This window comes from Fundulus heteroclitus, chromosome 10, assembly GCF_011125445.2.
Source record: "Fundulus heteroclitus isolate FHET01 chromosome 10, MU-UCD_Fhet_4.1, whole genome shotgun sequence".
NCBI classification, from domain to species: Eukaryota; Metazoa; Chordata; class Actinopteri; order Cyprinodontiformes; family Fundulidae; genus Fundulus; species Fundulus heteroclitus.
The window spans coordinates 6,986,782-7,001,523 of NC_046370.1; the positions used below are offsets into that span (position 1 = coordinate 6,986,782).

A 14,742-nucleotide genomic window follows, 5' to 3' on the forward strand; every position below is an offset into this window, starting at 1 on the left:
AAATACCATAAAAACAGTTTTTACTCCTGTTTGACACAAATAAAATTAATTTTGGAAAAAAAATAATTTTAAAAACAGACAAATATTTTACAAGGAAATTATTCATATTTTTCAGCGAGCACAGAATTTGTCTGAAACCCTCCCATAAACAATTAAAAGCGCCAAATTATCTCATTCAAATTTACCCTATTCTAGGATGAGAGTACTAGAGGAAAAAAACCTCATAAGGACCTTCTGGTTATTCGCATCTATTCATGGAAAAAAGTTTTTATTTCTGAATTTGATTTTAAAAACAAGAAAAAAGTCACAAGAAGTTGAAAAGAAGGCATATTAAACATAAATAAATAACTTTTCAGAACTTGTGATAAGAGTGAGAAAACTTGGCATAATTAAAAGCTATTTTCTGTTCATTTTGTTGTCATTTATTTTTTTTATCAACACTAAAGAAAAAATACTAATTTATTAATCAAATAAGCCCTCATTTTGCCATTACATTTACGAAACTGAAACATTAAGTTATACCAAATGTATTATAATAAAACACAAATTATACCTGCTGTGTTTTGTTTGTCATCGTTCAGTTATCATGTCCAAAATCCCTCACTAATCTGTTTTTTGGTATAGTTTTTTTTTAAATAAAACAAGTAAAAAGTAATTGCTGTAAAAACAAACATGAAAGCCTAACTGAAGAGAAAAGAAACAATATCTCACAGTGTTTTTATTTTCTATCCTTAAAATAACCCTGATGCTGCACAAGCAAAAAACAGAAAAGATCAATTAAGATGTAGACAAGGGTTGCATTTTAATAGTTTTTTTTTTTTTGTTTGTTTAAATTATCAAAAAAAAAGGGAAACAAATTCTGGGCAGTACCCTCAGTAATTGTCTCTTGTCCACCATCTCAGATAAAGGTCTTTTTCTAGGGTCTTGTCAATCCTTTTCTCGACCACAGCATTATTTTCATCATCGGATTCATATTCTTGATAATATTCTCTGGTGACAAGGTGGCACTATTCACTATCAAGTTCCAGCCTTATTTTTCCTCCCTTTTTTTTGTATTATTCATTTATTTGTCCGTCCTTTCTGCTTTTAATATTTCAGCGTCTCAGATGTAGCGGCTCTTTAAAGCGCCCGTGGGGGGGCTGCGAGTCCTTGCTTTTGTCTGCCATTTCCTTCTGAAACAGTTTTTCTTTAACCCTATGCGGCTCTTCACAGTTGTTGTCTTAGCTCTCTCTCCCCCTCCGTCGCTCATGCTGTTGTTTTTTTTTTTTTACCCTGTCTCTCTCTCTCTCTTTCTCTCTCTCTCCGTCTCCAGCTCTCTTCCCTCTGTTTTCTCTGTGTCAGACAGAGGTCAATGCTACACTTTTTTCTACTGCATGCACCAAGGCAGGGGGTATCTTTTTTTGTTACTGTGACCTAAAAATAGGAAGAAAAGATGATTTAGGGTTGGGACCAAGGTGCCTTTTAAGATACAGCAGCAAACCACTATCTTGCTATTGGAGCGGTGCTTTGAGATAGGGGCTAGATTATATCAAGTGAGAGACATAATTACAAAATAGCTTTATTTTAGGAGTTTTAAAGACAAGGCTTTACTGAAATTGGTTGTCTTATTATTTAGGTAGCTATTATATTCATCTGTAGAGTTCAAAAGTCTGACAGAGAACAAAAAAAATAATTTATTGGTTTGAGCTTTACCATTTAAGAAATTCTGAACAAGTTGTTTTATAGCAAATGTACTCAATAATAGTTTAATAGTGGATCTGCATTAATTTTACTGTCATTTATTATAATTTAAGATGTGATAGTTTGTTGTCTGTTAATTGAACATTGAACATTTCTACTTAAACCTTTAAGTTGTATCCTAAATGACAGTATTTCACAAAATCCAGCACATCCTTCACCTTTTTGTAAACATCTGATTCTATCTTTTCATGAAAAACATTGAAGATATGAGCCTTTGATAGAAGGCTCATTTCTTCTGAAAAGGTTTGGTAGTCAGTGTACAGCTTTTATAACAGCGTAAATTTGCTGTCCTCTCTAAATAAATCAACGCATGGCCATCAATGTCTAAACTGCTGGTAACAAAAGTGAGTATACCCCTAAGTGAAAATGTCCAAATTGTGCCTAATAAGCCATTTTCCCGACCTGGAGACATTAGTGTTACAGGGTATCAGAGGTGAATAAGGAGCAGGTGTGGGAAATCTGGTGTTTTTGCTCTCACACTGGTCACTGGAAGGTGAACATGACACCTCATGGCAAGAAACTCTCTGAAGATCTGAAATAAAGTGTTGTTGCTCCACGCAAAGATAGCCAAGGCAACAAGAAGATTGCCAGCCCCCTAAAACTGAGCAGCAGCATGGTGCACGAGATGAAATGGTGGTTTAACAGGACTGGTTCCACACAGGACGGGCCTAAGCTTCAGATCCAGAGGTTCTCTTTTAGGAAATAGATGCTCTTGTGCAGCCAACATTAATGCAGAGGTTGAAGGGTTGTTGTTTTTTTTGGGGGGGGGGGGGGTCAGCCTGTCAGTGTTCATGCCACATGCAGCACACTGCATCAAACTGTATGACTGTCTGCAAGATTGTGGTCCCTAAAGGAAGCTTTTTCTGAAGATGATGCAGAAGAAAGCCCCCAAACAGTTTGCTGAAGACAAGCAGACTGAGGACATGGATTACTGGTACCATGTCCTGAGGTCTGATGAGACCAGGATACAGGTTTTGTGGTTCGGATTGTGTTTGGCGGCAAGCAGGTGAGGAATCAGGCATAGTGGCGGGAGTGTGATAGTTTGGGGCTGGATGAGTGCTGCTGGCTGTGGGGAGCTAATATCTATTGAGGGAACCATGAATGTCAACATGTAATGTGACACACTCAAGCAGGACATATTCACCTCCCTTCAGAAACCAAATTATTTATTTATATATATATATATATATATATATATATATATATATATATATATATATATATATATATATATATAAATAAAAATGCCAACAACTGTATTGGATTAATATGCACAACTTTAAATACCTCACATTCGCTCCAGCTGATTTTCTTTACATTTCACTCTAACCGAGTTCATACCTAACCTCAACACGTGATTCTAAATACCCTTAAGAAGGTTCAGTCCACAAAAAAGGTGAACGAGGAGCAGAAGGATCGCACCGTTTAAATGTATCAGTCAGGAAAAGACTAGAAAAACAACCATAGCGATAATTATTTACTATGGTACAATGAGGTCAAATATTGGAAAAGATATGGGCTAAGCGAGAAAATGGGAAAAACTGCATATTTTTTCAAATATAGTGGAAAGAAAAGACTGAAACTGATCAGAGAGACTAAGCAGCCAAACTGCAGAATATCTGGCAAGTACTGGCTGCGTTTTGTATATGCGACAACAATCTCCTGTCTTCTCCCTATATTTGGACTATTGCGTGAGAAACAGAGAAAATCCTGTTCTAACCAAAAAATAAAAAAAAATAAACATTCAGACATGTCTAAAGCCTTAAAAAAACAAAAAAAACAACCTTGTTTGAGATTGTGCTACGGTCTGATTAAACCAAACTTATAATTTTGGGTCAAAATACGAAAAGGAATGGTTGACATAAAAACACAAAATCTTTAACAGACCACCATCAAACATAGTGGTGGCAGCATCATGCTCTGTGGTAACTTTGCCTAAGATGGAACTGTTTTTTGTTTGTCAATAATGAAATTGTTATCAGTTCCAAGCGTCTGCTTGAAAGCTGTATCACAGTGAATCCAACCATGAATCAAAATCAACCACAGAACTTTTTAGCTGAAAAACCAATGCATTTATTTTGAGTCCAGATCTGAATCTGACAGAAAACTTGAGGTTCTCACAATCCGACATATCTGCTGCACCTTAACCAGCTAATGCAGATCTGGCAAGCTGAAAGACTGTTAAGAAAGAAAAATAAATGCTGGGATTACTTCAAAAAGTGTTTAAGGGCGTTAACGCATACAACCAGGCTGTTTCACCCTTTATATTTCTTTCCCTCCCAACAGACTGTTTTTACAGTTGAACTGTCTAGTACACAGGTCACATTAAAAGATGAAGTTTCTAAGACATGTATCATGGTCTTATTTTTTTTTTACATTACAAAAGCCTGGCATTTCTACAGGGGTGTCTGCACTTTTAAGAGCCGCTGTATGTTTTGAGTTAGCATTTAGAACCGGTTACAATGTTTCTTATTCATAATGACAAGAGTAAAATTTGTGGCAACAATATTGCCTCGTGCTTCACTAAGCAGTGAAGCTCAGATGAGCTGACTAGTTAGATCATTACCTCCAAGAGTCTCATTAAGTTGAGAGGCTTGTTGAAACTAATAACCGACTAAAGGTCTAATTATTACATCTCTCTCGTAATTTTATTAAAGCTAACCATACCACTTTGTTGGACCCTAATTGAGGAACACAACAAGGAAGTATTGGTAGTTTAGCAGCAGGTGGACTGAAGCGCAACTGAGGAATCAAGATTCGAAAAAGGCTAATATTTGGGGTGTTTGGAACTAGATCTCGGAAAAACACAGACTTCCCCACAGATATACTAGAAACAGCCTCACAGTCACAAACACACACTTGAGTTTGTTGGTTCAGCTCTTCCATTGAGGGCCCCTATGCTAGCCGGCCATTGTCCACGTAAGGCCTTTTGTCTGGCCAGTCTGAAACTAGAGATTGCACCTTAGCTACCGCAGTTCAAGCGTAAACAGTGTTTTCATGCCCTTTGATAGACACTGTTGCCAGTGGACCCCTAAATCCCTGGAACAGCTGAGTCCTAGGGTGTCAAAGATAATGGCGAGTTATTGCAGAGCGAGGCTCTCGTTGCCTCCCCTTTCCTTCCAATCGTCCCTCCGACCCCCCCCTCAAACAGATTAAAATTAAGCCGTAAACATGTGAGGACGGAATTAACACATTTACCGAGTCTCCTCTTCCCACATCCCATTTCCACTCTGGAGCGGCTGATCCCCGCCGACGAACGTGGGTGCAATTTTAATGACTCGCAACGTTTTTGAAGTCCACATGAAAAAAGCGACGTTCGCCGTTTGTGGCGGCGCTAGATATGGCTAGGCCATGGCCGACTATGATTGGGAGGGGGGGGTGGGTTTGAGGGGGGACGCACGCCGCCGACTCGGACTCCAGGCTCTTCGATAGGATCGGTGTCATTTTCCTCTCCACGATAAGACGCCTTGCTGACAAGGTCCGATTAGGAGAGAAAAAAAATCATTATTGCTACGCCTTTCATCCACTGGGGGTTTACTGATAAACAGCTCACCCACGGCTAGATTTCCTGAGAGCGAGATGTTATACGTAATAAAAATGTGTGTGTATATATATGTGTATATATATATATATATATATATATATATATATATATATATATATATATATATATATATATATATATATATTTATTTATATTCACACAATGTAAATGTATATGAATGGTACATTTCCAATTCGTTTAACTAATTATTATTATAATTTTTTTTTAAAACCCACATACAAACTTTCTTCCACATATTAAAACAAAACGGCTTTCGGCAGGACATTCAAGCTGTAAAATATTTTAGCTCGCGTCTCCTTTAATCACACAATTATCAAATGACTCATATTCTTTTTCAACATAATACTACACACCAATTGTATCAGCCAACAAAAACTGGATCTATTATGCTGTACCTCAAGGAAAACCACTTTAGCAAACGCCTTTTAAAATGGGAAATGAAAAGAAGTAGTGTAAAATATTCAGAACACATTGTAGAGCAAAGAGAATGAAGAAGCACAGGCAAAATAATCAGCCACATTTACACACACATACATACATACATACATACATACATACATATATATATATATATATATATATATATATATATATATATATATATATACATACATACATACATACATACATACATACATACATACATACATATATATATATATATATATATATATATATATATATATATATATATATATATATATATATATATATATATATATACATATACATACACATATATATATATATATATATATATATATATATATATGTATGTATGTATGTGTGTGTATATGTATGTATGCACACATATACACACATATACATGTACACACATACATATACACGTATACAAATACAGATATACGTGTGTGTGTGTGTGTGTGTCTTACATTTTTACATGTTCATAATAAAGTGACAGAAAAATAAAGCTTAAAATAAATCATACAACCATTATAAATTTATCATTTTGAAAGTTAAAAAAATAAATAAAAATTCAAGTAAACAATTGGAATTTTATTTTGTAGCATTTCCCTTACCAAGGACAATAAAAATTCTGCCACACTGGAGAAAAATACTATTGGAGTAAATTGGAGTGAATTAAAATCTCTTCTTTGAAAATAAAGGCTTGTGGTTAATAATAAGTCCATAAATGTGATACATTATGTCATTTGTTAAGCATCTCCTTGATGTTTTTGAGAAGTAGGCACCACTTTGGTGGCCCAGCACAAAAAGAAACCCCAAGTCTGATCTTTAGAGGGAACAAGGAGAAAGAAAGCAAGTGAGAGAGAAAAAGAACGAAGATGGAGGGGGAGAGATAGAGGGTTGGGACAAACGTGTTCTGTGTTACTGGGCCACTCCAGCACCCATGGACTCTCAGCAAGACTCAAAGCCACTCTCCGCTTCAAAAGGGAGCCATACAGATATTTTTTTTTTTCCCACGTTTACAAAACCATATTTATTTATTTCTCGTCACTCTCTCATTTGCCTCTTTATTTCTTCCCGGCCCGGCACCCCTCACTCCGTCGCTAAAATCCTGTTGATGAAGCTGCCATGTTTGCACCCCCCGGTCTTTTAATACCACGGCAGCTGAAAATCAAACTCCTCTAAAACAAATTGATGTACCCTTTAATATAGTCGTCACATCATCACAGGGCCCTCGTGTGTCTGCCTTGGTGACGACTGCAGGGCTGCTTAGCTGAGCCCAGCGTTGGCCGCCGCGGTTTAGGTCGCTTCAATGATTCATCACAAAAAAAAAAAAAAAAGAAAAGAAAGAGATTCCGAGAATGGAAAGAAAGAAAAAGGGACACAGAAAGAAAAATCCCCAGGATCATGGATGAATCACTGAGACCTTTGATTGACAATGTCTAATCAGATTATCTCCACCCTAATATAGTTGACAGCCTGCGGTGTTGCTCTCTACCTGGCATGGTGTGAACTTTAGGCTGGGTTGGAGCCCCCGGGGGTCAAAACCTGACCCTCTCTGCTTATCTAAACAGGGCTGAAATCAATTCCTAATGAGGTGTTTCCATTATGCAGGATTGATTTCAGACCACTAACCAACAAGACCCATAACAAGAAGTTTCCTCGATTTCTTAGCAGCCAGGTTTAGAAGTGGATAAGCTTTCTTGTGCCTTCCTCATTGTTTCTGCAGCTCATTCGCTGGCATTAGAGAATAAGTCAATGTTTTGATTCAACTATATCCCCAGATTTAGAAGATAATTCAATGAAGTGCAAGGAAGTAATGGTGTGTCGATTTTGTATCATGATCATTGTACTTAAATTGACCAAGGTTCACCAACAGAGAAAATGGGAGGGTCAGCACATTTTATATACAGTATATATATATATATATATATATATATATATATATATATATATATATATATATATATATATATATATATATATATATATATATATATATATATATATATATATATATATATATCATAATTTAAAATGTTTCACATACCGAGTGAATGCACTGTACGTACAACCCTAAGGCTGTTATTGTGAAGGTTTGCAGGAAGTTATGTTTCATCTGCTATAATGATGCTTTCAAGAAAAAAAAGACGTTCTTGCAGTTGCTTCATGTGTAAAGTCTTCTTTGTGTTAACTGTCCTCAAAAACATAAGAAGAGCCTCATAATTAGTCCAATAAATCTGCCAAGGTAGTGATAAATACACCTGGCTACTTCGCATATATCTTGTTGAAAGTTAGCTTATTTATTAACGGCCCATAGGATGCTAGTAAATGCAAGGGGGCTAGATGACTACTTGTGTTGTTCCCTTCTGCCTGCTGACGGGAAAAAAAGTATTTAAAAACCCTTTATAGTGCAGTTATATTGGCTTAAACAAAGTTATATTTAAGATTCTATGCTTTTTGGGGAGCAAAATTACACATTTACTTTTTACATTTCTTTTGTTTGCATCTCAAAAAATGCACTTGATAAATAATGGCAAATAATTCTAGGTTTTTAACAGTGCAATACCCAAATAGTTTAAATCTAATTAAAAAATTTAAATATTAACCACCAAAAAATATTACTATGGTAGCCAATAAAACTGGTAACCGTGTCATGTCTACTGAATTGCACATTTCCTTCAAATACTAATGTATTTCTGTAAAATGACCGTGAGTGAAAAGGAAAACTGTCTTTTACTTTATAACCAATTTGTTATTTAAAAAAAAAATTAAGAAAATAAGTTAGTTTAGAAATAAATGCACCTTATTGTACTGAAAGAAATTTGAGTGTAACGCAGCTTGTTTAAATAAACGGCAGAAAGGTGGAATAGCTATCCACTGCGGCTTTGATGTCTTTACAGACATGCCTTTTCTATTTCTAAACAACCACCCATAAATGATTCAAACTCTTCTCAAGTCTGAAGCTAAGGGCCAATATTTGGTATGCCTTTGATTAAACATCAATCTTCACATTTGACAAGCCTCCACATTTGGGCTTTTCAAATACTCTTGACTCAAATGTCTTTAAATTAGATAAGTGCATGCCCTCCCTCTTTATTTATTGCCCTCTTTTAACTGGGCTATCCCTCATGTCTGCTTGGTGTTGTGCCTGGGTTTTTTGAGGCATTGCTCTTCACTAATAAACTTCTATATTTTATTTATGAGACAAACAGAGAACCCTGGTTTCTTGAGGGTGCGTGTGGTAAATAGCTCTGCATGTCCAAGAAGTCTCCACGATATTCCTCTGAGGACTCTCACTGCTTTTGGCAAGCCTTTGTTTTCATCTAAAAAAGCATTGGAGATCTTGTGAACGAAGTAAAAATGGGGGGAAAAAAAGAAGAGAAGTTGAAACATCTATTAAAAAGAAGGATTCCATGTAGAGACTTACAGTTTCTTAGAACTATGATTCCCTTATTTTTGCCTAAAATGTGACCTAGAAGCACCCTGGCCTTTTTCGTCTTGGTCATTAAGAAGTGTACTCTTAGTCGCAAAGAGAAAGGTGAGGCAGAAAAAAGTGTTTTTATGGCATGTCTTTGTTCGAGAGCTCCCTTTTATAAATTAAATGCCTTTTTGTTCCTTTTTTGATTGGTCAATGGAAGTTCTTAAGGGTGAAGGTGTCACAATGGATAAAGAAAGCAACTTTAAATTACTGCAGATATAACAATGCTGAAGTATTGCACATAAAATGCAGAGCTTATATGTTAGAGAACAGTTTGTGTGTTACAAAAAAAAAGCACAACGCAACAAGGGTGTGTCACAAAACCTTAGTGCTTTGATCAATGTTGTTTAAATGGTGAGGTTGTCATATAACATCATTTAAATACATCAGCCTTTTTGCAAATGAAACACCAAAAGTATTTCCATATTATGCCTTAATAAACTGTCACATCACTTGGGTTTCTGCAATTTCCAATTTATTGTTGGATGCAAAAGCTGAGTAACCACTTCATTATAGTTTGAATGAAAATATAACCCTAGTGACGAAAGTATGCCTAATTATTAGGGCCACTTTGAATAAAAAAATAACATTTTGAACTGATGAAAAACTATTCATATGAAAACTGAATTTACTACCAGGTATGTGTATTATGTTTTTAACATTCCAATATAGAGATAGGCTATATGACAAAAATATGTTGTTTTTTTTACAGTAAAATCTCCAACATATTTACACAGCAGCTTCCCTATGTATAAATTTAACTTTTTAAGAAAACATAAGCCAGCACATTAGGACTAAACAACATTAATACATTTTGCAAGCATCGAGTTGCAACCAATATTTCATAAATAAATATATTGAGATTATACTAAAGACCTGAATTACATTGTGTCTCAAACTGTTTGGCCCATCTCAAGATGTTTATAAATTCAAAAAGGTAAACAATTGCTCCAATTTTATTGCAAAGTGCACTTCAACTACATAAAAGGTAGTTTAATATGATGCAAAAAGAAGAATCGGTTCAAGATCACAGAACAACAATGGACATATTGCTGCTCATTTCAGTCCTTTTGCATTTAATACTGCTCTAGTTGTGACTGTTTTGTAACAGAGAACAGAATATAAAATTGACTCGACTATGATGCAAAGCATCGAACAGACTATAAGACAATTCATGTCTTTAGGATGCTTCGAACCCACTTAAAAAACCAATGATATAAACAAAATTACTTTTGTTTGATCAGGGTCATATTTCATAACGGTCAACAGGCCCGACTGGGGAGTAGAACCACAACAAACAGAAATCAATTGTAATCAAACAGATTCAGAATTGTGGGACTTAAACACTTTCACTATTTACTTTTAGAACTAAATCAAGATAAATACCAAGATCCTGACCCAGGCAGGGATTCTAAAATCAGCACAACACATATCGTAAAATCTTGTTGTGCAAGCGTATTTACTTTCCTTTGTTGGGAAATGACTACAAAATAGAAACCTTACCTAAATGCGAGTTATATTTTTAATGCCAGAACACATAAGCACTCCTCCATAATGATGCATGGAAATAACAAAAAGTCAATAAATTAGCGAGGGTCATGCATGGGCAGGATACTGCCATCATGGCATACCTAGGAATAAAAAGACTATTGTTTCAAATGGCTGAAATTTCAAACTGCAAAACATTTCATACCCCCCCTCTCCCACCTGTTGCTGTGCACTGCTAGTCAGGGGGCTAAACGAAGGCAGCTTCACTTTCCCTGGCTCAGAAGAGAGATAATTGGCTTTTTGAATTTCCTGTAATAAAAAATTTTGTTTAAAAAAAAAAAAAAAAGTCTGAAGGCACGCCAACCAAAACTTGCATTACTCACAAGCTATCTGTCTTTTCAAATAGTCTGCATTATAAGCACTTGGAGAAATATGAGAGTCCAAATTTATAGTAGGTATACAGAGTCCCTGCTTTTCAGTTTAAAATAATAACTCAGGGTCATTTCAAATATTTTTCTTTAAAATATTTATGTGAAGATAGTTAAACTGTAATATTCTTAACTCAAGGTCAAACCATGAGAATCGATGAAAGCTCATCTGTTTGTACTTGCAACCTCTGCTCCACCAAGGTACGTTTCTTTTCAGCAGCAGGGTTGGAGATAAACAGACTATAGATAAGACTGCAAGTCTTCATCCAGCACATCTAGTTGCTTTTTCTCAACCAAAATATTTGAAAGAGGCAATAATCCTGATTATAATCCTAATAATGCGAGTAAAAAGCAACTTGCTTGATGGGATGTTAAAATTGTGAATGATCGTCACTTTTCAACATTTACATGTGGTATACTAGAACTGTCTAAATAACTATGAATATGTTTTTGAATTGTATTTTTACTTGAAAAACCCAATCCAGCTTTTAAAACAAAATGGATAAATCCTAAAATTGATGCTTCTAGTTCCTGCGATGTTTGTCAAATTTGAGAGCTTTGCATCAGAAACAATCAGTCTTGTAAAGACTGCATATTCTGAATACTATATATGCTCCATGTAGAAATATATTCCCAATTTGACCCGCAGACATCACCATTTCAGGTTGTGCATCTGAGCGAACAGTTCGTATCGACAGCAGAGTTAAGGAAAGGGTCATGGATTAAAGACACGGGGTGAAGATTCCCCACAAACATACCCCACAGCTGGCGTGGGCCAAGCCAAGTGTGTGGGACCGAGCAAGGATAAACGAGCATTGTTCACACCCTGCCTCACACAGTGTGAATAAGATAGCAGACCAGCAACCCGGGGTCAAGGGGCATGTGGCCGACACCAGCAGAAGAAACCGCTGGGCCCAGTAGGTGCTGATCAATGTTAGGCTAAGGGCCCAGCAAGCTGTGAGGCAAATGATCCAAACAAGCTGTTGTGTGAGAGTAAAAAAAAAACAAAAAACAGCTGTCGCAGAATTCTACACCGTCGAGAAACTGAAATAACGTCAGAAACAACCGAGACGTTTGAATCAACATTTTTAGGCAAAAGATACAGACTGTATTTATGAATGCAAGTCACAGGGAACATCAAAAGCAGGTGGTCCATGTGCAAACCTAAGTTGACTTGAATTATTAAATCAGTCAACGTTGCACGCACCAGCCGCCCCACGATTATAGTGTAAATTGGCAAACTTTTCTCCAAACTACAACGGAAGCCACAGAAAGCTGGTTGATGCTTCAAGAATGAGCTTTGATATCTCTCTGAGGAATACACTGTGCCTCAATAATGTGGTGGCTGTCAAGAAGGAAGACAGGAAGGGAAAGTAACATATGCTAACTGGTTAAATCTATTTAGGATCCCGTCGAGATTTGTTCCCTATTTTAAGATTAAAACCACCCTTGATAATGAGGAAAAATGAATTTGTGTTTGTTTTCCTTTTTCCGTCTTTCACGCTCCTAAATTGAGAACGCTGACGTTGTTTATTTTCATGGACTTCCTGTTTGTGTGAAGAAAATTACAGGCTACTATAAACCCCACACGCTTGCATACATAACTCACAGACGCACGGCTATACGGATGCTTGAGCTTTTCTAGGAGAAGCAGCTCCCGATATGCCGCCTGTACACTTCTTCCTCTCACCTTTGATGTGCTCCCGAAAATGTCATCAGGCGTCAAGGAAAGATTCTTTTTTAACAGTCCTCCACACACACACCACCCAACCCTCCAAAACACACACACACACACACATTCACCCACCTTGGGTGTGAGCAAGACAATTTGCTGTTGCTCACTCATCCTCATCGCTATCTTGAACTCCCTCTCACACACCCACCCACCCCGCCGCTACCCCCACTCTTTTCCAATCCATAACAGAGTACGTACCAGTTTCTACTGCTATCTGATAGCCGGCCTCCAGTCTCCGTGATGACCTTTCCAGCCTTTCTGTGTTGTCCAACAGATGCGCTCTCTGCAATAAACAGAGAAAGAGAGAGAGAGAGAAAGACAAAAAAAAACAACATTACCCTTCAGAAACAAACAGAAAATAAAAATTGATTGAGAGGGCTGGGACCTGTTTCAAAGAAACACATCAACACTGTCACCTAAGCAGGCAGCCCACATCTACAGCGACAACATAATACAACCAGCTTGCCAATAAGCCTCACGCACGACAATATCTTTTATGCAGATGGGAGTATGAAGGAAATGCAGGTTGGGGATGACAAGGTAAGAGGTGTTGCCGCCTCATCTTGAACGTAAAAAGACTTAGTACCGGTATTGTTACATGGCCTGAGCACAGCTAAAGCACAAAATAAATCAAGAAACTAGAAACAGAGGCCTAATCTCATGAATGGAAACCAAGTGGGGCAACGTGTTGGACAAAGTGGACAATAAAAAAAAAAAAAAAAAAAAAAAGATTAGCAGATATGGCTGCTTATCCTACTGTATTGAGATGACATCTGAATTGGCACTATATACAATATTTTTTATCAAATTAAATTAATTTATGATGTATGGGTTACTGTGTACCCCTCATGCTTCCTCATGATTGTAAAGGTTGATTGAAAAGTTGAATTTAGTCTCTTCAGGTGCTTCATAGTAGAGCTGATAACTCAATAACGATATATATTGATCGATAAACATACATGATGATAGAAAAAAAGGGTCAATAAAAAGTTCAATAGAATAAAGGTTTTTCTTTCTTTTGCATTCTAGCCATGTAGGTTAATATTACATTCATTACATCCTCCCAACCAATCACAAACGCAGACCCAGGAACGCTCCGTCCGTGTTCTTTTTTTCCTTTTTTAAAAACTTGCAGTTTTGGTAAAAAGTTGGTTGAATAGAGGGTTGAGTTTGAATTCAGTGTTTGTGTGTTCTGTATCTAGAAATAGGTCTCTAAGCAACAGCATAAAATGGCCAGCTCTGCACTTAAAATATATGTTTTGAATTAGTTAATATTATCGATATCGACCAATATGATTTCTATTTTATCGATGTGTTTTTTTTTATATCGTCCAGCCCTACTGCATAAATATCTTTATATTCTGTGTGGGTCTTATTTTAAAAGCTGTTCAGTTTTCTTTATTATCCATTAAGTTTGTTGAACAATTACATGACAGTGTTTGTTGTCGAGCTGCTAAACATGGTCATGTAATTCCAGCTAACCAATCTCTTGTATTCAACATTTTTATTTCTTGCTGCATTTCTTTGAAGTCCACTTGTAGCCGGAGCTACAAGTGGATAAGGGGAAATGTTCGGTTGTTGGGTGTATTAACCCACACAGTTCATTATTCCGTCCCCTAGTGTACAACAAAATGGCACTTCTAGTGTTTAGTTGGGTTAGGGGCTAGGGTAGTGGTTAGCTGTTCACTGTAGCTCCACTGCTGGCACCGTAGACTTTGAACATGGCTAAGAGTCGCATGCAGCAAATCGTGTTCATGTTTATGAGAAGAAGAGGAAGGCCTCAGTAGAAAGAAATAAGACCAGAGTGGATTTGGGAGATTTTTAAGACGTGATCCCCCTGAGGAGCGGAAAAACGAGGTTAGCTAGTCTTCCACACGCG

At 36.7% G+C, this 14,742-nt stretch overlaps 1 protein-coding gene across 4 annotated transcripts in view; it reads right to left on the reverse strand.

Annotated features, from left to right (window-relative positions):
* vti1a (vesicle transport through interaction with t-SNAREs 1A) overlaps positions 1-14,742 on the reverse strand; it is a 164,845-nt gene that overhangs the window by 104,820 nt on the left and 45,283 nt on the right. For all 4 annotated transcript variants that reach the window (XM_012882350.3, XM_012882354.3, XM_021308521.2 and 1 more), the window contains one exon: positions 13,062-13,146. In XM_012882350.3, coding sequence (XP_012737804.2) covers positions 13,062-13,146 — 85 coding nt within the window. The remainder of the gene's footprint in view (positions 1-13,061; positions 13,147-14,742) is intronic.